Source organism: Gopherus evgoodei, chromosome 4 (genome assembly GCF_007399415.2).
Source record: "Gopherus evgoodei ecotype Sinaloan lineage chromosome 4, rGopEvg1_v1.p, whole genome shotgun sequence".
NCBI classification, from domain to species: Eukaryota; Metazoa; Chordata; order Testudines; family Testudinidae; genus Gopherus; species Gopherus evgoodei.
Window position 1 is genome coordinate 136,985,004 of NC_044325.1, and position 22,952 is coordinate 137,007,955.

Genomic DNA, 22,952 nt, shown 5'->3' on the forward strand with positions numbered 1-22,952 from the left:
CTTGCGTTGGTCCTCTGCCCAGGGGTGAATTTCACATCCTCTGTAGGACTATTTTCATTGTTTACTGCAGTATATCCCACATGGAGCCATTCATTCCATGGCAATACGGAGGATAAAGGGAAACAAACCATAGCAGCAGGTAATTAGCAAGGGACCTGGAGGAACCAAGGAGATGTTCCTCAGATATCAGAAAGACCCTACTCTGCTTGCCAGTAAGCACTCTGCAGAAGAGGACAGTTCTTCAAGATGCGATCCTCACTTGGTTTCTTGCATGTTTCTCATCCCAGTGGGCTGGCGGAGGGTGGGAAAGCAGTCTTCAAAAGTCTGAACACGCCAGACAACACAACCACAGATTTTACATCAGAACATTTATTTCTCAGAGAGAAAATATAGTTTCAGACAGTCAGATTATAGTAGGTAAAATTAGCATTTTTTTTCTTTACAAGCATAGATTTTCTTATTACCTCTCTTATACCATCTGATATAAACAATTCTAGAAAGCAAATAAACTCACTTTCTACAATAAATAGAGCAATCTGTGCTTTACAGCAGACTGACAGTAACGTTTAGGTCCCGTAGCAACAGCAGGATATTAGCCAATTAAACTTCTAAAATGTCATTTTAAAAAAAAAAAGGAAACAAAACAAAACAAATTCCCCATCCCACCCCCAAGATCCTAAAACAGTTATACACAGGTCACAAGTCCACAGCTGAGCTACTATCTGGAAAAAGTGTATGTTCCTTTAAATAAATTATACTGTGTGCATACAAAAAGACCCAGCAACACAACTGAGGACTTTCAAGAATGGTGACAATAGGCCTGAATAATTTAGAACAATATTTTACAACTATGTACACAACCTCCTTCCCTATCCACACTCTTTAGGGATTATTTTTTTTACAAAATCCTATACCCCATCCTTATATGTTACAGGTATTTTCCTTAAAGTGTGGTTCCATCTCCCAATGTATAAGAAGTGGTACTTTAAAAAAGTAGACCAAGTAGAAATGGCAGTGATTCCCCCGCCCCTCCCTCCCATTTATTATTATTTTCTCCCCACATTCTCTTTAGTATGAAAAAGTTAAAATAATAAAAAAATATTGAGTTAAAAAGCGAAAGGATGATATTCTGTCTACAATCTTGATCTGCACCTTTGGTTCTCAAAATTTAAAAGAAAAAAAAACACAACAAAACAGAACAGATAAGAGAAATGATGAGTCCTTGGCTAATAGAAAAGAAAAGTTTTGTCATCAGCTGTCAAACATTAGCTGTCCCCATTTTTGCAATACAAAAGCAATAACACAGGATTCTCTGCAGAGCTGGGTTTTTGTTTTTTTGTTCTGAATGGATCGCAAATGCTAGAGATCCACGGAGCAGGGAAGAGATGTGTTTGTGTGAGAATGGTGAAATGGTTATGCACTCCAGCTAGCAGGAATCCAGTCACAGCTTTAATTCAGTCCAAATCAAGCTGGAGGAAAACTTTAAAAAGACAGTCAGTGAAAAAATAAGGACAGAGAGGAATTGGGGTCTGACATTCCAACTAGTTATTTTAAACTGAATGTGCATAAAACGACACCATAGAATGTGTCTTCCTCCTGCCCTGATCAACGTTACTGTCCGTAAAGCTGCTCCAGCTGATTAGACGCTTCCAAAATTAGGTTAAAAAGCCATAAAAGACGTTTTCTTGCCCAGACTCAATACTCTGTTAAGATGCACTATGAAGTACATGTTCTTGGAATTGTCACACGGTCACTGAAATTGAAATTTACACATGGAACTATTGACTACAAATGTCTAGGTCACACAAACATAAAAATACAAAATAAAATTAGGGAACTTGTTTTTAATATTTAAAGCTCTGTGCATCTGTGCGTAAGGAAAAAGGGAGTTATCAAAATATGATCTCAATCTTTTCTAATTGTGGTGAAAACCTACCATGAAAACATATTATATATACATAGGCATGAGAGTCATAACAATAACAGTAGGCTGCAAATTTGTTAATGCCATGGGGCAACCAATGTCATTTAAAAAATGAAATTAAAAAAGTCCAGTGATGGTTATTGTAAATTTGGCACAAGACAGTCCAGTTGGAGTTCCACTAAAGGGTACTGGTTTATTTACAATGGTGATGGATTCCAGAGAATTACTCAGGACTGGCTGCAGACTAAAAACCCAAGAGGTGTGGGGCATGAGGTCCAACCATCAGACTGCAGCTCACTCCGCACTTCATCAGCTGACCGTGACTTCTGTCCAGACACAGCTGTCACACTGCAGCTCTTCCTGGCTTCTTTCTTGTGGTCCAGCCTAATACATTACTTCCTCTCCTGCTGGCTCTTCAATGAGACACATTCAGAAAGAATTCAGACAGGCTTTTTGGCACGAATCAAGGTACTTATAGGAGCTGCTCACACTGTTAGGCATAATGCATCTCTCACAGGAACAGAAAAGAACACAGCAGATGCCCCATCACGCTCCTCCAGGCAGGGAGGAATCCCCTACCATTCTGTGCATGGCAAGGTCTGCTGTGCCAACAGGTGCAAGCACTGGGTCTGAAAACATGTGGCAGAGTGGGCATTTCCAACTCCCTACAGATAATTTGACGTGACAAAGGGATGGTCTCCCCGGACGCGGCTCATGTGGATCATTGCTCGGTCGTACGCCACCTGGACGGACTTGCGGATGCTGGTTTTTCGGCCCTCCATCATCTTTAGCTTATCCACTGTGTCGTCCACCCCAAGGGGAAGAACTTTGTCCCGCGGAAGCCACTGCCTGCAATCCAAGCAGAATACCAAAAATCCTGTCATCGAGAGAAATGGAGAGAGGACAGATGGGAAAGAATGGCCGATGGCCCAGGGCCACCAAGACTTCCAGCCCTTTCAAGGCTAAGGGCTAAAATCTCTCTAGCTTTGCAGAAAGCTACAGTCATACAGTGCAATGAAGCTTGAGAACCCCTGTGCTAGGCCTCTTGTGGAGATGGAGTCATTACGTCGGTGTATCATGGCTCTTACATCGGCAGGACAAGGCTACAGTGGAGACACTGACATAATTAGGCCAACATGAGGTGCCTTACGTCGACCTGTGTATTGCAGACCATGTCTAAGGGAGTTAGAAGCTCATTGAAATGGGATGTGGATGCCTAATTCCCTTGGGCTCCTTTAAAAATCCCAGCCTCATTCCATTTTGCAATGCCAAGTGGAGAATTAATAATAAAGGAAGAAGAAAGAAAAATCTTATTCATTATCTCTTCTGGGTTTCCTAGTGTATCTGTCTACTCTGTGTCTACTTTGTTCCGAGTGTAAGCTCTCTGAGGCAGCGATCTGAAGGGCACATGGGTATTACCTACCAAGTGACTTTTACTTGCACAGTCAGTCCCTCTTTCCCTGTGGGAGCTCCTGATTCACTAATGCAGCTCTTTGAGGATGTGGCTATCAGCATCATTATAGGGACTCACCTCTCTCCTAGGATGTCTGCAGTGTTGTTGTAGCTGTAATTAGTCCCAAGATGTACGAGAGACAAGGTGGGTTACGTAATATCTTTTGGTGGACTAACTTCTCCAGAGACCTGAAGAAGAGCTCTGTGTACCTCCATAGCTTGTCTATTTCACTAACAGAACCTGGTCCACTAAAAGATATTAGCTCACCCCCCCTTGTCTCTCTCTCAGTGTGTTGCTCCAATTTTACAATCTTTACATTGCTTCACTTATGGATTTCAAGGCTTTATTGCTTATTTTCAAAGCACTTCATTGGCTTAGGGCTTATTATATCTGATCAGTCTTTTGCTACCATATAAACCTGGTCATCCACTGAGGCCATGGTCAGCAGAGTATTTAGTCTGTCTGAGATCAAATGATAAAGTTCTTGAGAGCTAGACACAAAATTTTCACTTGGATGCCTTACAATAGGTGCCTAAAATCCATATTATGGAACTTGAACAAATAGCCTGATCTGGAAACTGTAGGCACTCAGCACCTCTGAAAAACGAGGCTGCTTGTTTAGGTGTCTAAATGTGGAATAAATCTAACATTTTGAAAACGCTGACCTAGAAATTTTAGCAAACTTTCTCTACAACGGTAGAACTGGCTGCACGGTCTGCCTCAGCTTTCAGAACAAAAGGCACTTTTTATTGGCTGCTGATTTTGACTGTAAAATTAGTTCTCGATACAATTCAATATTTTTGTTGTAAAAGCATACTGTAACCCTGGGGTAAGGCCATAGTGCAAATGCCTCTTCCAGCTGCTGATCATGTAAGCAGGCTGCCCCACTGTCATGCATTCAGGCAAGGGAGAGGTGTGCAAACCCCTTCAATGAGATTTTTGTGATTGCTGTGTATTTAAAAACGCTCCACCTTAAATCTGCCTTAATAATGAGAAGCCTTATTAGGCCCCCTTGTCCTGAGATTCTGTTAAATCTTCCTTCTGGGCAGCCCATTCCGTGATGTCTGTTCACTCACCAGGTTCTCTTGTTGTCAAAGAACAGGACAAGGAAGAGCTTTTCTTCTGCCTCTGTCTGCTTCTGATCCCCCAACTTCAACACATCCAGGGGAGGGACGGGGATGGGGACTCCATTGTGAAGGAGGCCCTCGCGCGGCATCTTGGGATCAATTATCTGGAGAGACAGATGAGGCGCGTGGTCAGTATTTTGAAAGCCCCACCAGAGGAGCCTCCTGCAAGTTCAGCCTAAGAGCACAGCCCTGCTCTGTGCTGCCTGAGCAAAAAGGCACCGAGGGGAGGGAACCGGCAGGGAACAGGAGGGAGGAAGAGGATGCAAAAGAGTTCAGACTTTTGACAGCAGATGTGGGATTTCCCAATGCAAAATACATTTGTGCGAATGGGAGGGCTCTTGATCTACTCAGCACCAGAGATTAAACAATTTCATAGCCAAGCTAAATGTAGTCTGAAGCCAATGAGTTTACATGGGATATCAGTCAGGACAGAAACGGGCAATGGGAGCCATATAAGCACCTAAGATAGTTAGATAGTCATTATGATTATAATGTAATAGTTGTACTACAGTAACAATCAGAGGCTCTGGTCAGAATCAAGGTCCCATTATGCTAAGCATGAAGCCCTGAAGAAAAGCAGAGAAAATGTAGCTTATCTATACTCTCTCTCTTTCAGTATGTCCAAGCCAGATGGTTAAAGTAACCTATGACACATAAGCAAGAGGCACCCTCCTGCTCCATTTGAGTAACTCCCCGCACAGTCTTCGTAGAAGAGAGTTTGTCTCTAGGGCGTATGCAGTATTGTGGGAGACCCATAAGGTCTCCAGCCCAGAGGCTAATTTTGAAAGGGGAAGGACTTGAACGTACAGCTTTGAGTGAGGTACTGTCACAATACTGTATTTTAAAATATACTTTTTTGGTAGTCAATAACTTAATATAAACCCAGTGTTTTATTATTTAAATTCACACAGTAAATGTAACAAGATTATTGCATCCAATAGACATAAGTTGATCTCACTCGTGCCAGTTTTACCCGGCTGCAACTCCACGGACTTCAGTGGAGTCACTTCTGAATTTACACTGGTACCAAATGAGAATCCGGTCTAGTATTTCAGAAGTGTTGACAGGCAGTGCCACATCCGGGGATACTCTGGCCAAAAATACAGATGTAAAAGCAAACGTGTCAATTCTCTCCGTATAAAGCAGGAATGCCAATGTGCCCAACATTTACATTAGGTCAGACGGGGAAGATGAAACTGCAGAAACCAGATATGAAACCAGGTCCAGTCTTCTGTGCTTTCTGACCTGGGTGCAGAGGTGCCGCCTACTGGCTTGGATGACCTGTTGGCCACTGACACTGGCCAGCTGGACAAATTTGACAACACTCTTCCACAGCACAGCAGATTGTGTCCAGTTTCAACCATGACATAAGACTCTGTCTAAAAACCAAGCTTTGACACAGTCTAAACTCTGCTTGTGGCCAAACGAGGATTTAAAATGTCTTAGTAGGCCAATATGAGACAGCACAGAACAACTGTTCTCTACTTTGGGCTCCTACCTGGGCTAGGAACAAGGATTATGAACGCCACTCTAGCATAGTTCGGTCCTGTCTACAGTGACTGGCCAAACAGTGATGGAATTCTGCTTGGCCACAATCAAGTATAAACCCTGGTTAAGCTCTAGCATGGTGTGAAACCTCTACTGTTACACCAGTGTAGATGGGCGCCTTTGTACTTTCCACACCTTTGTCTACAATAGCTTTCATTTCCTACAATTTTCTGTCCAAGAGCTCAAAGGGTAACCAGCGACCATCAATTTTTTGTCTATCCTAGCACTCCCAACAATGCAGATGCACGATTGGTAGCCACACTGGGAAATTACACAGACAAGAGGGACAAAAAGATCAGCTTCTTGAGAGATGCCTTTGTTATATGCAGCAGAAACTGTGAAGAGTAGAATCACACTTACTGCCTATCTGGCTCCTGTTCAAACTTATGTCAGAATTCTCTCTTTATTGGTTATTTAAATAATGCTTGTAAAACACAGTGCTAACTGCACTTTTTAGCACTAGCTGTGTTCATTGTCTTAGACCATGAACTCTAGCACGTTTTCTTTAAACCTCGGATGCCAGTCTACAGACTTCTTAGCAACAGCCTGTGCACCAATCTCGAAAGGTACTAAGGGACTGTTGTTCAAAAGGCCAGGTGCCTAAGGCTTGGCACAAAAATGTGGCCGCAACAGCATATTTGCACATGCAATTATTGTAATTGTACACATTCATTGGGTATCTGCACATGCAAATGGCCAGATAGGAATAAACATGTGTGACTGCAGTAACTATGCAAGCAAAGTGTGTAATTGCACATGAATGTTTCATGTGGCCAACAGCATAGATAGCTCTTGCAAGATAGGAGAGAAAGCGCTCATTGCTTGGCACCAACAGATTTATGTTTTGCAACATTTTCCCAATGGTCTGAAACAATGAGCAAAATGGCAGTTGACAGCGCGAAGGAAAGAACCAGGCATTACGTGATCTGGAGGAAGTTTCTCTTTTCTAACGGGCTATGCCGCATCCCCAGCACTGGACTCTGTGTTGCTAAAATTGCTGCAGCAGCAAAGGAGGAACCTGTGTGACAGGCGTACTTACCAAGGCAGGGTAGGATGGATAGCCTCGACACTTTGCCCACACCAGCTCCAAAGGTTCCAGTTCAGTATGGCTCTCAAAGGGCATCAGGAGGTTTCTCCCTAAGGGATCACAAAGAAACATGGCTTAGAAGTGCCTGAAACCATTAGTATAGAGAAGATGGGAACAGAAGAAACATCTCTGCCTACGAATTCAGACACAGCAGCCTACACATTCTCCAAAGCAACCAGCTAACACAGATGAGACTGCCATTGTGGCTAAAATACACGAGCAGAATTTCTGGCTTGCTTTTTTAAACCTACTTGCTATGTGGTAAGAGCACAGCTGAAATTTCACTGTGTTCAAAATAAACCTACATCCGCCCCACTGTTTACCCCGCAAATAGATACGTCACCACGAGTACGTGTGCGTCTACATCATTTTATAATCAGCACCATTTTCCTGATGGAGGGCTGATGCAAAATGAAAAGTCACTTGTTTTTGCCTTCTGCTGCCACTCCACGTCCCTGCTCTGAGACTCTATATTGTTGTGCAACACCAGAAACAGAGCTGCTTCACATCCTCATGCAGAGCATGGGGTAAAGTAAGCAGGAAGGGAGTCTCCACCACCTCTCCATGCCTTAGGTAAGTAGCAATCCCACACAGTTCCCCCTCCTCTTGGGATGGTGCAATGAGAGCCCCCGCTCTCAGGCTAATCTATTTTAATTACTGTGCTGGACAATCTGGCTTCATGACTCAGATCTTGGAAGTTGGAGACTGGAATCTGTCCACCTGTGACTATAAGGTCAGTTGTGTGGAGATTACTATTATATTATTATTATTTGTATTACCGTAGTGCTAGGAGCCCGTGTTATGGACCAGGACCCCATTGTGCTAGGGGCTGTACAAACACAGAACAAAAAGATAGTCCCACTGCCTGTAATTTCCCCAACCATCTCCAACTTGACACGAGGTAGGTCTCACTAGTCCCATGCCAACCTTGCTCTCTTCTGATGAAAATGCACATGGCTTTGCCTCTGGGATGCCATTGCAGCCAGTGCAGCCCTGCTTGGACCCAGACCAACAATATTTTATAAATCATTACTTCCCTAATAGTAAATCTGTGCTCCAGCTCCTCCAAATTCTGAAACACTCTGACTTGGCTCAGCAGGGTCCCCAGTACAGCTCTCACAACACCAGGGAAAGGTGAGCAAAGAACAGCTGAGAAGGTGGTAAGTGCTTTTCCTTCTGATCTCATTTCCCAATACAACATTTTCAACAGTGGTGCTTCAGTTAAAGTTTTATTAAAAATGCAATACAGTGATTTAGAAACACAAACATCTAAGAAACCTGTTAATCAAAAGGTAGCGTTAAGACCTGTAGCTGACTTCAACTGCAGTTGTGGGGGAATCAGCACCTCAGGCTCTATGTGATTTCTAAGCAGGACTAAGATTTTTCACTGAATTTTTTAAGAAGAGTCACAGGGTGATAACAGTGGTACATGTAGCTTGATGACAGGTGGAATAGTTCTGAACAGAAGAGTCACCAAAGCAGAAGATACTTTTGTAAACACCAGTACAAATAATGGGTAATATTCACTCTTGTGCAAAGAGCAGACTCAAAGCATTTCTCATCACTTCAACCTTCAAAATAGGGTTTAAGTGTAACTTTAGTGCAGGGGTGAATTCCATTCATAACAACAAGTGCTTGGGGGAAAGATGTGGTTTGACACCTTTTAAATTTTCTGAAAGGAAAAAAAAGAGGAATCTTAGGCTTGTCTTCATGATCAATCGATTTGCAGCAAGCTGGGGCATGAATCTACCCCGCACTAGCCTGCCATAGACCAACTGTCTGTGCGCACCCTGCTGACGCACATAAATGTTTAATTAATGCTCTTTGAAACAGGACTAGACCAAAGCACACCAAATAACTGTTAATGAACATGCGGACAATTAGTCCGCGGCAGTCTAGTGCGGGGTAGATTCACACCCCAGCTTGCCATAAAATAAATGGTAGTATAGATGAGCACATAAGAATGGCCATACCGGGTCAGACCAAAGGTCCTTCTAGCCCAGTGTCCTGTCTTCCGACAGTGGCCAGTGCCAGGTGCCCCAGAGGGAATGAACAGAACAGGTAATCATCAAGTTAAGTCCTTAGTTGTGTTTTTATATGCAATGCAGGGTTTAGGGGGGCTCTTGCTTCCCGCGGTTGAAAGGAACCAGCCAAAATGATTTGAGATACTTGAGGTTGGATACTCAATGGTCCAGAGTTGTCAAACAATGGCAGAGGTGCTTCAGGGGTCAAAAGTCTTGAGAGCTGGGGAGTTTCTCACAACACTTATACTGGAGGCACAAGGCACAGGAATGATAATCCTGCACTGATGATTTCATTACAGCAATATTAGCCCCATTATAAAACTGCAGAAACTCAGGCACAGAGATGTGAAGTGACTTGCCCTAAAGTGCACAGCAACTCAGTGGCAGAGCTAGGAGGAGAATCCAGGGGTTCTGTGTACCAGTTACCAGCTTTACCAACTAGACACAGTCTCCTCCATTTAAGATGTTGTTTTATACTCTACTTCTTTGTGTTGTCACGGTGTTGTGGCTGGGTTTCTAGCCTCTGTCAGCCAATCACGCAATCCCCAGTTTTACTGTGCACCTCACAGTGAGGTTTATTCAGCTATTTTACCACCTACGCCACACAAACCTCTAAAATATCAACAGTTGTGAACATTAAAACAAAACAGCCCCCACAAAACACCCATGGAAGATCTCGTAATCGATGGGTCCCATGGCAAAAGCCCAGTCGTATTAATGCCATAGTAATATATATCGTCAGACTTGCAAGATCAGAACCTCTTAATTCATGGGATAGGGTCACCATAACTCCCTTCTAATACCCTAAATTGCAGCTCCAACCACATGCCTGAATCAAGAGAAACCTTTAATATAGAAGCGCTGATCAGATTCAGTTCTAGATTAAATGGGTGCAACTCCCATAAAATGAAATCATCAGAGATTAATTTGGCCCAGTAAGCCCCAGAACAAAATTATAACGGCTCAAATCCACCCCTAGTGAATCTCTACTGAAATCAGCGACGTTACACTAGGGATGAATCCGCACCACTGTTCAGACAGCGGGATTTTTTTCAATGGAGTACAAACACACAGACTATTCTGCTGTCACGTATCTGGCTGCTTAATCCCTGCAGGCAATGTCTAGCTCAGGTGGATGGAATAAGATTAGCTACCATTTTTATCATAGTCAGAAGGGCTGCAAAAGTTCCATGTGGGGGTGTAGCGAGGCGGTGGGATATCCCACAGCCCCGCTGCGGGACAAACCTTTCTCAACCCTGCTGTGGGCCAGGCCCCCGGGGCCTGCGCCCGCCCCTCAGAGGTCACGGCGCAGACCCGGAAGTACAAAAGCTGACCCGCAGAACCCAGTGGGCCCCCAGCTCCCGCAGCGGCCAGAGGCCTGTGGCCCCGGCTCGCCGACGCTCACGCCCGGCCAGCTGAGCCTGCCCCACGCCAGCTACCCCGAGGAGGACTGGCCGGGACCACCCTGCTCCAGCTACCTGGAGGAAGAGCCGAGTCTGCCCCGCGCCAGCAACCCCGAGGAGGACTGGCCGGGACCGTCCCGCTCCAGCTACCTGGAGGAAGAGCCGAGTCTGCCCCGCGCCAGCAACCCCGAGGAGGACTGGCCGGGACCGTCCCGCTCCAGCTATCTGGACGAAGAGCCGAGTCTGCCCCGCGCCAGCAACCCCAAGGAGGACTGGCCGGGACCGCCCCGCTCCAGCTACCCCGAGGACCCGCTGAGCCCACCCACGAACACTTACCCCGAGGAGCCGATGGTGGTTGACCCCTCTGCTGACACCACGATGACTCTGGTACTCGATGAGGGGGAGAGTGGAAGTGGCCCGGGGGTAGCCGACCCCAGTCTGGCTGCAACACTGCCAGAACCAATGTCAGTGTGTTGAGGCTTGGATCCCCACAGACAGCAGCGCCTCCACGCCGCTGCTAGGGCCCCAGGCCGGGACACAGTGGAGTGGGAGGGCCTGCGTCCCCCTCTGCCACCCAACTTGTGGGTGGCAGGCTCCCCCTTTTCGCCTGCTCTGAGGAGGCTGAAAGCCACCTAGTGATTTACTGTGTTTGCTGCCCCGCCCTGACCTAAGGGCCGGGCCTAGAACTGTTATTGCTCAGCCCTGCCTAAGAGCCTGAGCCTATTGACTCATGTTGGTTGTTGCCCCGCCCTGACCAGGGCCCGGGTTTAAGGCTACTGACAGCGAGGCGGAAGGATATCCCACAGCCCCGCTGCAGGACAAGCTGCGGCCGCGCCGCGTCACAGGAGGACACATGACTAATCTGCTAACTGCTGGCCTCTGAGGAGTTTTAATTAATGTGAATTTCCCAGGGTGAGAGTGTCTCTGCCCGAAGTGAACGGTCACTTTACTGTAGAATGCAGACTACAGACTGCATCAGAAGTCAGAATGAATCAGAGAAATACATACATAGGATGACCTAAGTGAGGATGAGGTTGGGAAATATATGATGCATTTTTTCTTTTGCTATCCCAATGTGAGGTTAAAACACACAGAACTCTGCCAGAAATTCAAACTTCCCCAGAAGTGCGCCGGCCATGTAAAGTTTATCTCAGCAGCAGTTTGCTGAGTGTACGATGTCCTCGACAATAACAGTTTCCATTGAGATAGGAGATGAGTACAGTGGCTATAAAGAAGGGGATAGATGTATAGTAGAGAGTTAAGATTCTGATCTCAGCTGCACCTGTGTAAATCTGCAATAACTCCATTGACTGGCCTCAGTACCTGAGATCAGAATCTGATCATGGGTGTGCTAGAAAACCAGAGAATTGCCTTGGGTAATATTAGAAGAGTGTGGCTTAATGACACTGATCTATGGCACACACTGACAAGGAAAGTAGTGATAGCAATAGGACAGTGAACAGCCAAGAAGTCAGCTTCAGAGATGGCGCTCCTTTTATTCGTATTAGTTATTATTTGTACGGTGGTAGCCTCAGAGTCCCAATCACAAACCAGGACCCAGAGTGCCAGGCACTGTACAAACATAAAAGAAAACAAGACTGTGTCTGCCACGGAGAGCTTCTTCTATAGACATTATTCTCACCTGAGCTGCTGAAATCAGAGTCTCCATTCACACCGTCCAAGAAGGGGACCCGAGAAAGGGCTGGCTTCCCTCGACTACGTTTGGGAGGAGTCAAACCGCTGTTAAAAAGGAACAAAAAGTCGAGTGTTAGGGAAAGCAAGATTTCACTACAAAATACAGCTGAGTTACAGGATTCCCAGCTGTTAGGAAAATGCTGGCAAATGATTGGACTGATGCAATCTCGATATGAAAAGAACACTAAAGGTCTGTTTTCAGCAGGCCTCATTAAATGCTCCAGTAAAATTTGCCAATATATCTGCTTTGATATATTTTTGTGGGTGCAGTTAAGGAGACCTGCTGAACTTGAGGGAGAAACCCATCAAAGAAGTGTACACTAAGAGTCAAATCTATAACACTTGAACTCAACAAGTTTACCTAGTTTGTGTTGGGACACTAGACCATAAAAGAGTAGCCAACATCTTTGAAACAAATACTAATGGATAAATAGGGCTTCAGTATCAGATTTTCAAAATCTCTTTTTCCTTGTTCTTTATTACTGAGAACATTTATGAAAACAGCATCCCTACAGCTGAAGAATTTAGTAACTCTTGATTTTTGTTCCCTCGCTGAAAATTTTCATTTGTAACATTATAGTAATTTCCTAGTTTATTTCCTATTTATTTTTCAATTATTTTAAAACACTAAAGAGAACTGACCCTACATAGAATAATTGTATATGTTTTCCACGAGGCATCAGGCTAGTTTTCAACTCCTTGTTTTTGTGTGCATACCACAACTCTAATGTCATTTTTGAGATGTGAATTGCTTGTAATTATAATAAGCATTTACACAGCACTTCTCATCTTCAGAGTGTATTACAAAACATTAACTAATCTTTACAATTCCCTTGTGAGCCAAGTATCATTTTCCCCATTTTATAGGTACAGAAACAGGCAAGGTGAAGTGACACCAAATTCCGGGCTACTGGTCCTGTCCTTAGACCAGTGGACCATTCTTACTCCTTTAAGGAACTTTCAGTGAATACAGAAATATCTACCTAATCAGTATCAGAACTAATGATGAGCCCAGTTCTCCCACTGCTACTCACACTAAGTAGTAAGGTAACTGCCTTCTCTTCATGTGCCAATATATTTATGCCTATGTCTGTAATTTTCACTCCATGCATCTCCATGTAATTTTCACTCCAAACGTATGCCCAAATAAATCTGTTAGTCTTTAATGTGCCACCAGACTCCTCCTTGCTTTGTGGATGCAGACTAACACGGGTACCCCTCTGATACTAAGTAGCACCTTACTCTGTGAGTAGTTCCATTGATGTCGATGTCCCATTGGACAACATATGGAACAAGAGTCTACTCAACCTAACTAAGAGTGGCAAAACTGATTAGATCATATTATTTGCAGGACGCCCACTATAAAGGATGATGAAAACGTGCACCGCTCAAGGAGAGCACTTGGAGGCACTATGCCTCAGAGAGGCTCAACATCTGGGGTTGCCAACTTTCTACTTGCACAAAACTAAACACCCTTGCCCCAACCCCTACTCTGCCTCTCTCTGAGGCCCTGCCCCCTGCTCACTCCATCCCCCCTCCCTCACTCGCACTGGGCTGGCTCAGGGGGTTAGGGGATGTGCAAGGGGGTGAGGGCTCTAGCTCGGGGGCGGGGTGTCAAGATCAGGGGGGTGGGAATGAGGGGCTTGGGGTGCAGGAAGGGGGTCTAGGCTGGGGGGTGGAGCTGAGGGGTATGGGAATATGGGAGGGGGCTCTCGGTTGAGGCAGGGTGTTGGGGGAGGGGAGTCTAGGCTCTGAGTTGGGGGTGTGGGTTCTGGGGTAGGGTCAGAAATGAGGGGTTCTGGGTGCGAGAGGGGAATCCAGGCTGGGGCAGGGGGTCAGGGTGCAGGGGCGTGAGAGCTCCAGCTGGGGATGCAGGCTCTGGGGTGGAGCTGAGAGGTTTGGGGTGCAGGAGGGTGCTCCAGGCTGGGACTGAGGGGTTCAGAGGCCAGGAGAGGGATCAGGGCTGGAGCAGGGGGCTGGGGTGCACAGAGGTGTGTATGTGCGTGTCAGGGATGCAGACTTCAGGCGGTGCTTACCTCAGGCTTCTCCGAGAAGCAGCAGCACGTCCCCCCTCCAGTTCCTATGTGGAGGGGTGGCCAGGTGGCTCTGCGCACTGCGCTGTGCGCAGGTGCCACCCCAACAGCTCCCATTGGCCGTGGTTCCTGGACAATCGGAGTTGCGGAACTGGCACTTGGGTTGGGAGCAGCACACGGAGCCCCCTGGCTGCCCCTGTGCCTAGGAATTGGAGGGGAGACACGCTGCTGCTTCCAGGAGCCATGCAGAACCAGGGCAGGCAGAGGGCCGCCTTAGCATGGCTACACTGCCAACTGGACTTTTAACAGCCCAGTCGGTGATGCTTACTGGAGCTAGCGGGGTCCCCTTTTTGACCAAGCATTCTGGTCAAAAAACGGACACCTGGCAACCCTATCAACATCTGAGAAGTATGGGGAATAAGCAGGAAGAACCGGAAGTATGGGGAAATGACAGGAAGAATTTAGAAATGCTAGTGAATAAACACAACTATGACATAATTGGCATCACAGAGACTTGGTAGGATAATACAAATGACTGGAATATTGGGATAGAAGGGTACAGCTTGCTCAGGAAGGACAGGCAGGGAAAAATGGGAGGGGGTGTTATTTTATACACTTGGACTGAGATTGAGCTGGAAACAGGAGACAGACTTGTGGAAAGTTTCTGGCTAAGGATAAAAGGGGTAAAAAACAAGGGTGATGTCATGGTAGGGGTCTACTACAGACCATCTACCCAGGAAGAAGAGGTGGATGAGGCTTTTTTAAACAACTAACAAAATCATCCAAAGCACAGGACTTGGTGGTGATGGGGGACTTCAGCTACCCAGACACATGTTGGGAAAATAACACAGCAAGGCACAGATTATCCAACAAGTTCTTGGAACGTATTGGAGACAATTTTTTGTTTCCGAAGGTGGAGAAAGCTACTGGGGAAGAGGCTGTTCTAGATTTGATTTTGACAAATAGGGAGGAACTGGTTGAGAATCTGAAAGTAGAAGGCAGCTTGGGTGAAAGTGATCATGAAATGAGAGAGTTCATAATTCTAAGGAATGGTAGGAGGGAAAACAGCCCAATAAAGATAATGGATTTCAAGAAGACCGACTTTAGTAAACTCAGGGAGTTGGTAGGTAAGATCCCATGGTAAGCTAGTCTAAGAGGAGAAACAGTTCAGGAGAGTCAGCAGTTTTTCAAAGAGATATTAGTAATGGCACAAGAGCAAACTATCCCACTGCACTGGAAAGATAGGAAGTATGGCAAGAGACCACCCTGACTTACCCTTTAATGATCTGAAACTCACAAAAAAGATTTGAATTACGGTGATCTCCTAGCGTACCCAGGATGGGAAAGATCTGGGAGGAGGTAAAGAGGGGGAAGGGAATGGTTTATTTCCCTTTGTTGTGAGACTCAAGGAATCTGGGTTTTGGAGGTCCCCAGGGAAGAGTTTGGGGACACTAGAGTCTATCAGATGCTCTACTTAAGTGGTGATTGGTGGCAGCCTATCAGATCTAAGCTGGTAATTAAGCTTAGGGGAATTCATGCTATTACCCATATTTTGGACGCTAAGGTCCAGATTTGGGAATTATACTATGACATGGTGGCAGCGTGTGTGATAAGAATCCAAAAGCCAGTAAGATTATTAATTTGCTTCTCTGCTAGCTGGTTATAAGCAGAGGGTAGGGGGTTATTTTTTTAAACTGCAACCAGAGAATGTTTTTTTCCTTGCTTCGGTCTGGCTGTGCATAGATATGGCCTCAGGCAAGGGCCATTAAGTTTAACAGGGGTCTTTTGTTAGACAATAGAACTCCAGCTGTGAGTCAACTACACCAGCAGAACACACATGCAAATGAAGGTTTTCTTTTTGTTCTAGTTTTATTCGAGAAGGCTTGTTAGAAACACTCTGTTGCTTAGCAACAGAGCAGGCAGCAGAGGAACAGTAATTCAGACAGAAAACCAGCAGAGGGCACCCCAATACAAGAAAACAGGAACCATGACTTCCAGGACAAAACAGGATGCAGTCAAGTGGACTAATGAGTGTCAAAAGGCCTTTACCCAGCTTAAGACAACGCTCATGTCGGACCCTGTGCTAAGGGCCCCGGACTTTGACAAACCATTCCTAGTAACCACAGACACATCTGAGCGTGGTATAGGAGCAATTCTCATGGAGGAAGGACCGGATCACAACTTCCATCCTGTCGTGTTTCTCAGCAAGAAACTGTCTGAGAGGGAAAGGCACTGGTCAGTCAGTGAAAAGGAATGCTACACCATTGTGTACGCCCTGGAAAAGCTACGCCCATACGTTTGGGGACGGCGGTTCCAGCTACAAACTGACCATGCTGCGCTAAAGTGGCTTCATACTGCCAAGGGAAACAACAAAAAAGTGCTTCGATGGAGTTTAGCTCTCCAAGATTTTGATTTTGAAGTTCAACACATTTCAGGAGCTTCTAACAAAGTAGCTGATGCACTCTCTCGTGAAAGTTTCCCAGAATTCACTGGCTGAAATTTGTCCTTAAAATGTAGCAAGTCTTGTAGTTTACATACTTAGTAGTATATGTAAAGGTACATGTGTTGTATTAATCTGTTTATTCTAAAGTTATAGGAAGAAATCACCGCCAGTGAGGTCCCCACTGTCTGTGATTTGGGGGGCGTGTCATAAACAGATAGCTAAGGGTTTATGTCTCTTTCACCTATAAAGGGTTAACAAACAGTGACCTGCAAACACCTGACCAGAGGACCAATCAGGAGACAAGATACTTTCAAATCTCGTGGAGGGAAGCCTTTGTTTTTGCGTTTGGGGTTTGGCTTTGTTCTCTCTGGGTCCTGGATGGGGCTAGAGGTGCAACCAGGTTTCTGCCAATCTCCCTGCTACAGTCTCTTATCTATTCAGAATTGTAAGTAAGAAAAGGCGGTCACAGTCTTTTAATTTGTTTTTTTTCTATTTGCATATGTGTACTTGCTGGAAGTAGCTTAAATTGTGTTTCTGCTGGAGAAAGTTTCTTTCTATTGTTTATAAGTTGAAAGACCCTGTAACTGTTTACCATCTAACTTGCAGAGATAAACCTGTTACTTTTTTCTTTCTTTTTTTATTAAAAGTTTTGCTTTTAAGACCTGTCTGATTTTTTTCTCCTAGTTAAGGCTCGAAGGACTTGAGTCTGTGTACTCACCAGGGAACTGGTGGGAGAAAGGAAAGGGAGGAGGGAAGAAAAGCCTGCTCTTGGCGTTTATCTGTGTATCTCTCTCCAGGGAAGAAGGGAGGGGAAGTGGTGATTCAAGGATTTGAATTACGGTGATCTCCTAGGGTACCCAGGGTGGGAAAGATCTGGGAGGAGGTAAAGAGGGGGAAGGGAATGGTTTATTTCCCTTTGTTGTGAGACTCAAGGAATCTGGGTCTTGGGGGTCCCCAGGGAAGGGTTTGGGGACACTAGAGTCTATCAGGCACTCTACTTAAGTCCTGATTGGTGGCAGCCTATCAGATCTAAGCTGGTAATTAAGCTTAGGGGAATTCAGGCTAGTACCCATATTTTGGATGCTAAGGTCCAGATTTGGGAATTATACTATGACAGTAGGTAAGATCCCATGGTAAGCTAGTCTAAGAGGAGAAACAGTTCAGGAGAGTCAGCAGTTTTTCAAAGAGGTATTAGTAATGGCACAAGAGCAAACTATCCCACTGCATTGGAAAGATAGGAAGTATGGCAAGAGACCACCCTGACTTACCCTTTAATGATCTGAAACTCAAAAAATAGTCCTATAAAAAGTGGAAACTAGGTCAAATTACAAAGGCTAAATATAAACAAATAACATAAGTATGTAGGGACAAAATTAGAAAGGCCAAGGCACAAAACAAGATAAAACTAGATAGAGACATAAAGGGTAACAAGAAAACATTCTGCAAATAAACTAGAAGCAAGAGGAAGACCAAAGACAAGGTAGGTCTGTTACTCAGTGTGGGGGGGGTGGGGGGAGAGGACGGGGGGAACAATAACAGAAAATACGGAAATGGCAGAAGTGCTGAATGACTTTTTCGTTTCAGTTTTCTCCAAAAAAGTTTAGTAGCGATTGGACGTCTAACACAGTGAAAGTGAGGTAGGATCAGAGGCTAAAATAGGAAAAGAACAAGTTAAAAATTACTTAGACAAGTAAGAAGATGTCTTCAAGTCAGCAGGGCCTGATGAAATACATCCTAGAATACTCAAGGAGCTGACTGAGGAGATATCTGAGCCATTAGTGATTATCTTCGAAAAGTCATGGAAGACAGGAGAGATTCCAGAGGAATGGAAAATGGCAAATATAGTGCCAATCTATAAAAAGGGAAATAAGGACAACCCGGCGAATTACAGACCAGTCAGCTTAACTTCAGTACTCAGAAAAATAATGGAGCAAATAATTAAGCAATGAATTTGCAAACAGTTAGAAGATAACAAGGTGGTAAGTAACAGCATGGATTTGTCAAGAATGAATTGTGTCAAATCAACCTAATAGCTTTTTTTGACAGGTTAACAAGCCGTGTGGAATGGGGGGAAGCAGCAGATGTGGTCTATCTTGACTTTATAGTAAGGCTTTTGATACTGTCTCGCATGACCTTCTCATAAACAAACTAGGGAAATACAACCTAGATGGAGCTACTATAAGGTGGATGCATAACTGGCTGGAAAACCGTTCCCAGACAGTAGAAGAGCATATCAAGTGGGGTCCCGCAGGGATCAGTTCTGGATCTGGTTCTGTTCAATATCTTCATCAATGATTTAGATAATGGTATAGAGAGTACACTTCTAAAGACTGCGGATGATACCAAGCTGGGAGGAGTTACAAGTGCTTTAGAGGATATGATTAAAATTCGAAACGATCTGGACAAACTATAGAAATTATCTGAATTAAATAGGATGAAATTCATTAAGGACAAATGCAAAGTTGTCCACTTAGGAAGGAACAATCAGTTGCACACATACAAAATGGGAAATGACTGCCGAGGAAGGAGTACTGCAGAAAGGGATCTGGGATCATAATGGATCACAAGCTAAATATGAGTCAACAGTGCAACACTTGCAAAAAAAGCAAACATCATTCTAGGATGTATTAGCAGGACTGTTGTAAGCAAGACACAAGAAGTAATTCTTCTGCTCTACTCCACAATGATTAGTCCTCAACTGGAGTATTGTGTCCAGTTCTGGGCACACATTTCAGGAAAGATGTGGATGAATTAGAGAAAGTCCAGAGAACAGAAACAAAAATGATTAAAGGTCTAAAAAACATGACCTATGAAGGAAGATTAAAAAATTAGGTTTGTTTAGTCAGAAGAAAAGAAGACTGAGAGGGGACATGATAACAGTTTTCAAGTACATAAAAGGTTTTTATAAGGAGGAGGAAGATACATTTTCGTTATTAACCTCTGCGGATAGGACAAGAAGCAATGGGCTTAAATAGCAGCAAGGGCAGTTTAGGTTGGACATTGGGAAAAACGTCCTAACTGTCAAGGTGGTTAAGCACTGGAATAAATTGCCTTGGGAGATTGTGGAATCTCAGTTACTGGAGCTTTTTAAGAGCAGTTTAGACAAACACCTGTCAGGCATGGTCTAGATAATACTTAGTGCTGCCATGAGTGTAGGGGACTGGACTAGAAGACCTCTCAAGGTGTCTTTCAGTCCTATGATACAATTCTATGATCTGCTGAGGGAGGTAACTCACTACACCCCCTTAATAGGTGTAGTATATCTCCTTCTTCGGGGATGGACCCATTACTCTACCCTCTCTGTCCTTTTGCTCCTGCAGGGGTGGAAGTCAGAAGCAATCCCTAAGCTCCCTGAAATTGTGGGCAGCCCTTACTTGCCACACATGGTATTTGTGCAGAGAAGTGTCTTTGTGTTCCTTCCAATGCAGTCGTGTGAGGATAGGGCCCACTCCAACCCTATAAGTGGTGGGGTGGGGTGGGGTGGGGGCGGGAAGGGATACATTCTGCTCACACGCTGTAGACTGTTTCATAGCCTGCTATCTCAGACCTTCTGAAATATTTGTTATAGAAATTAAAAAGATTAGTGAGTACTGTTGACTATCTTTCTGCAAAATTGGGCTTTAAAAACACTATTGTTTGTGAGTTACAAGAGCATCTAAGAAAATCATGTGAATTTGTTTTTAAAAATTTTTTTTATTAAAAAAAAAAGTATAAATCCAAACTGAATTTGCTGAATTTGGGTTAAAATGTGTTATGTTAAAATCAGTCCAGAACTAATTTCTGTTGACAAGCTGTACACCTCTGAAAACAGGTTCATAATGGAAACACAAATCAAATCTTAGCTACAACCACAAAATTATAGACATTGGTTGACAGCTAACATTTTGGAACACTCTATGTAGCTCCTAGAGCAGGGGTAGGCAACCTATGGCACGTGTGCCAAAGGCAGCACGTGAGGTGATTTTCAGTGGCACTCACACTGCCCGGGTCCTGGCCACTGGTCCGGGGGGGCTCTGCATTTTAATTTAATTTTAAATGAAGCTTCTTAAACATTTTAAAAACCTTATTTACTTTACATACAACAATAGTTTAGTTATATATTATAGACTTACAGAAAGAGACCTTCTAAAAACGTTAAAATGTATTACTGGCACTCGAAACCTTAAATTAGAGTGAATAAATGAAGACTCGGCACAGCACTTCTGAAAGGTTGCCGACCCCTGTCCTAGAGAAAAGTTTGCATCCTAAAAATGTTCTTGTGACTCAATGCCCCAGTGGAATAGTTTGTTAAGGGAAAACCATAGTGATTAGTTTTAAATTGTAGCCCCAGTTCTGAAAAGGCATGTTTATGGGGAGAGTTTTATGCCCTCAGAGACCAAATAACATTGCAGGATCAGGGCCTTGCATGGCTAAATGAGTATTTTCTTAGGAAGGAAGAGTGGCCTAGTGCAGTGTTTCTCAGCTGGTTGGTCATGATCCCAAAGGTGTCACACAAGGCAATCGGGGGTTGTGAGATGTTGAAGATATAGAAAATTTTATTACAATCTAAAACAAAGGAAATCTTGCTTTGCCACTCACACACCTCCCCATTCAAGGTCAAGCATTCTCTGGATAATCACCATTATCACTGCTACCTGAAAACTTTTCACTTCAAATGAGGACATCACCAACCTGAAAAAGTGATTATGGCTCTGGGCTGGGACTCACAAGACCTGGGTTCAGTTCTTTGCTCTGATACAAACCAGTTGTATGATGTGGGGCAAGACACTTATCTAGCCTGTCTCAGTTCCCCACCTGTAAAATGGGAACACTACCTTCCTACCTCACAAGGGTGTTGTGAGGGAAAAATCTATCAGTAACTGTGAGGTGCTCAGATTGTGAGCAGGGCGGTGTGATAGACAGAATCTATGGTCAGACCCCCAAAACAGAACAGTAATATCAATCATATCATATATACTTGTGCCTATGTCAACTGTTTTCAGCCAAAAAGGGAGGTCGGGTGATCAGTTTACGGACGAGTCAGTCCTGCCTGAGGTGCTCAGAATGGAAAAGAGAACATCTTTTAAGCACCGCTTGAGAATGAACGCAGCAGTGCTGGTAAGTGATGGGGGCTCATCTTCACCTCAAGAGGGTTGGGCTGACCTATGTTTCCCCAACTTTGGCTCTCTGGTAATGGATATACCTGTGTAAAAGCGGCTAGAGCATGTACATCCATATCATGTAACATGAGTCTCCTATACACCAGTTACATTTTAAAAAATCAAACGCTGTCTTGGGATCTATGAACTGGCTTGAGAACTATATAAGGAGTGTAAAGCGTGTAAATGCAAGAGGCTTTTGGCTCTCAGCCCCAACATTAATACAGAAGTTAAGAAACAATTTGAACAGGACTTTACATGGTGAAGTTGCCTTAGAAAGAAGGGCATGGAAACCCAGTGAGAACGTATAGGACTTACCTACACTAACACTTAGTTCGCAAAAAGCTGGGGTACAAATCTACCATGCACTTAAGTGTCCGTGTGGACCCTACTGCTTCACACTGACAGTGCAGTCAGTCCCTAGAGCACTTTGATCCAGTTCCATTTCTAAGCGGGAGATCAAAGCATCCTATGGAACTTTTAGTGCACAGCAGTGGTGTCCATGCAGACATTTGGTGTTCGGCAAGCTAGCGTGGGGTAGATTTACACCCCAGCTTCGTGTTCGTGTGTAGACAGTACGTATTCTGGGGAAGGGCTCAGCGAAGGGGACTTACCTGCAGGCTTCAAATGCCAGCCCACTGCCAAGGCCAGAGCTGCACTCCGAGTCAGACCCGCTTTCCGTATGTTTCCCAAAGCCGTTGGTCACTCCTGCTGAGAAGACAGAAAAGAATAAGCCTAAAGGCCTGGTTTGCCTCTCCATGACCCAAGGATGCTTGAAGGGGGAGACCGAGAGGCATCACAACCTGCTCAGGAACTGTCACCCTAATGCTCTGGACCCTACATCTCAGAAGGAGGGTATCATACCAATAGCCAGACTATTCCGCCCCCCACCCCCACACTTTTAAAAGAAGATCTTATTTAACAGTAAAGTGAATGCTAAACTCAGTTCCCCAGACCCAGCAGCAGCCAGCAGGGATCTAGTAAAACAGTGTTTTTCCCTAACTATTTGGAACAATGGTTTAGCTTCAGACCAGGCGTGGTGGTCACCGTAGTCATTGGTACATTTCTCCGATCAGT

At 44.6% G+C, this 22,952-nt stretch overlaps 1 protein-coding gene across 6 annotated transcripts in view; it reads right to left on the reverse strand.

Moving 5' to 3' along the window:
* Window positions 1–353: 353 nt before the first annotated feature.
* BRPF3 (bromodomain and PHD finger containing 3) overlaps window positions 354–22,952 on the reverse strand; it is a 49,517-nt gene continuing 26,918 nt past the window's right edge. For 4 of the 6 annotated variants that reach the window (XM_030561247.1, XM_030561243.1, XM_030561244.1 and 1 more), the window contains exons 9-13: window positions 22,490–22,586; window positions 12,209–12,306; window positions 7,092–7,189; window positions 4,454–4,608; window positions 354–2,773 (exon numbers count right to left, since the gene is read on the reverse strand). In XM_030561247.1, coding sequence (XP_030417107.1) covers window positions 2,590–2,773; window positions 4,454–4,608; window positions 7,092–7,189; window positions 12,209–12,306; window positions 22,490–22,586 — 632 coding nt within the window. In that variant the 3' untranslated portion in view covers window positions 354–2,589. The remainder of the gene's footprint in view (window positions 2,774–4,453; window positions 4,609–7,091; window positions 7,190–12,208; window positions 12,307–22,489; window positions 22,587–22,952) is intronic. The other 2 variants (XM_030561248.1, XM_030561246.1) reach the window with 1 other exon arrangement.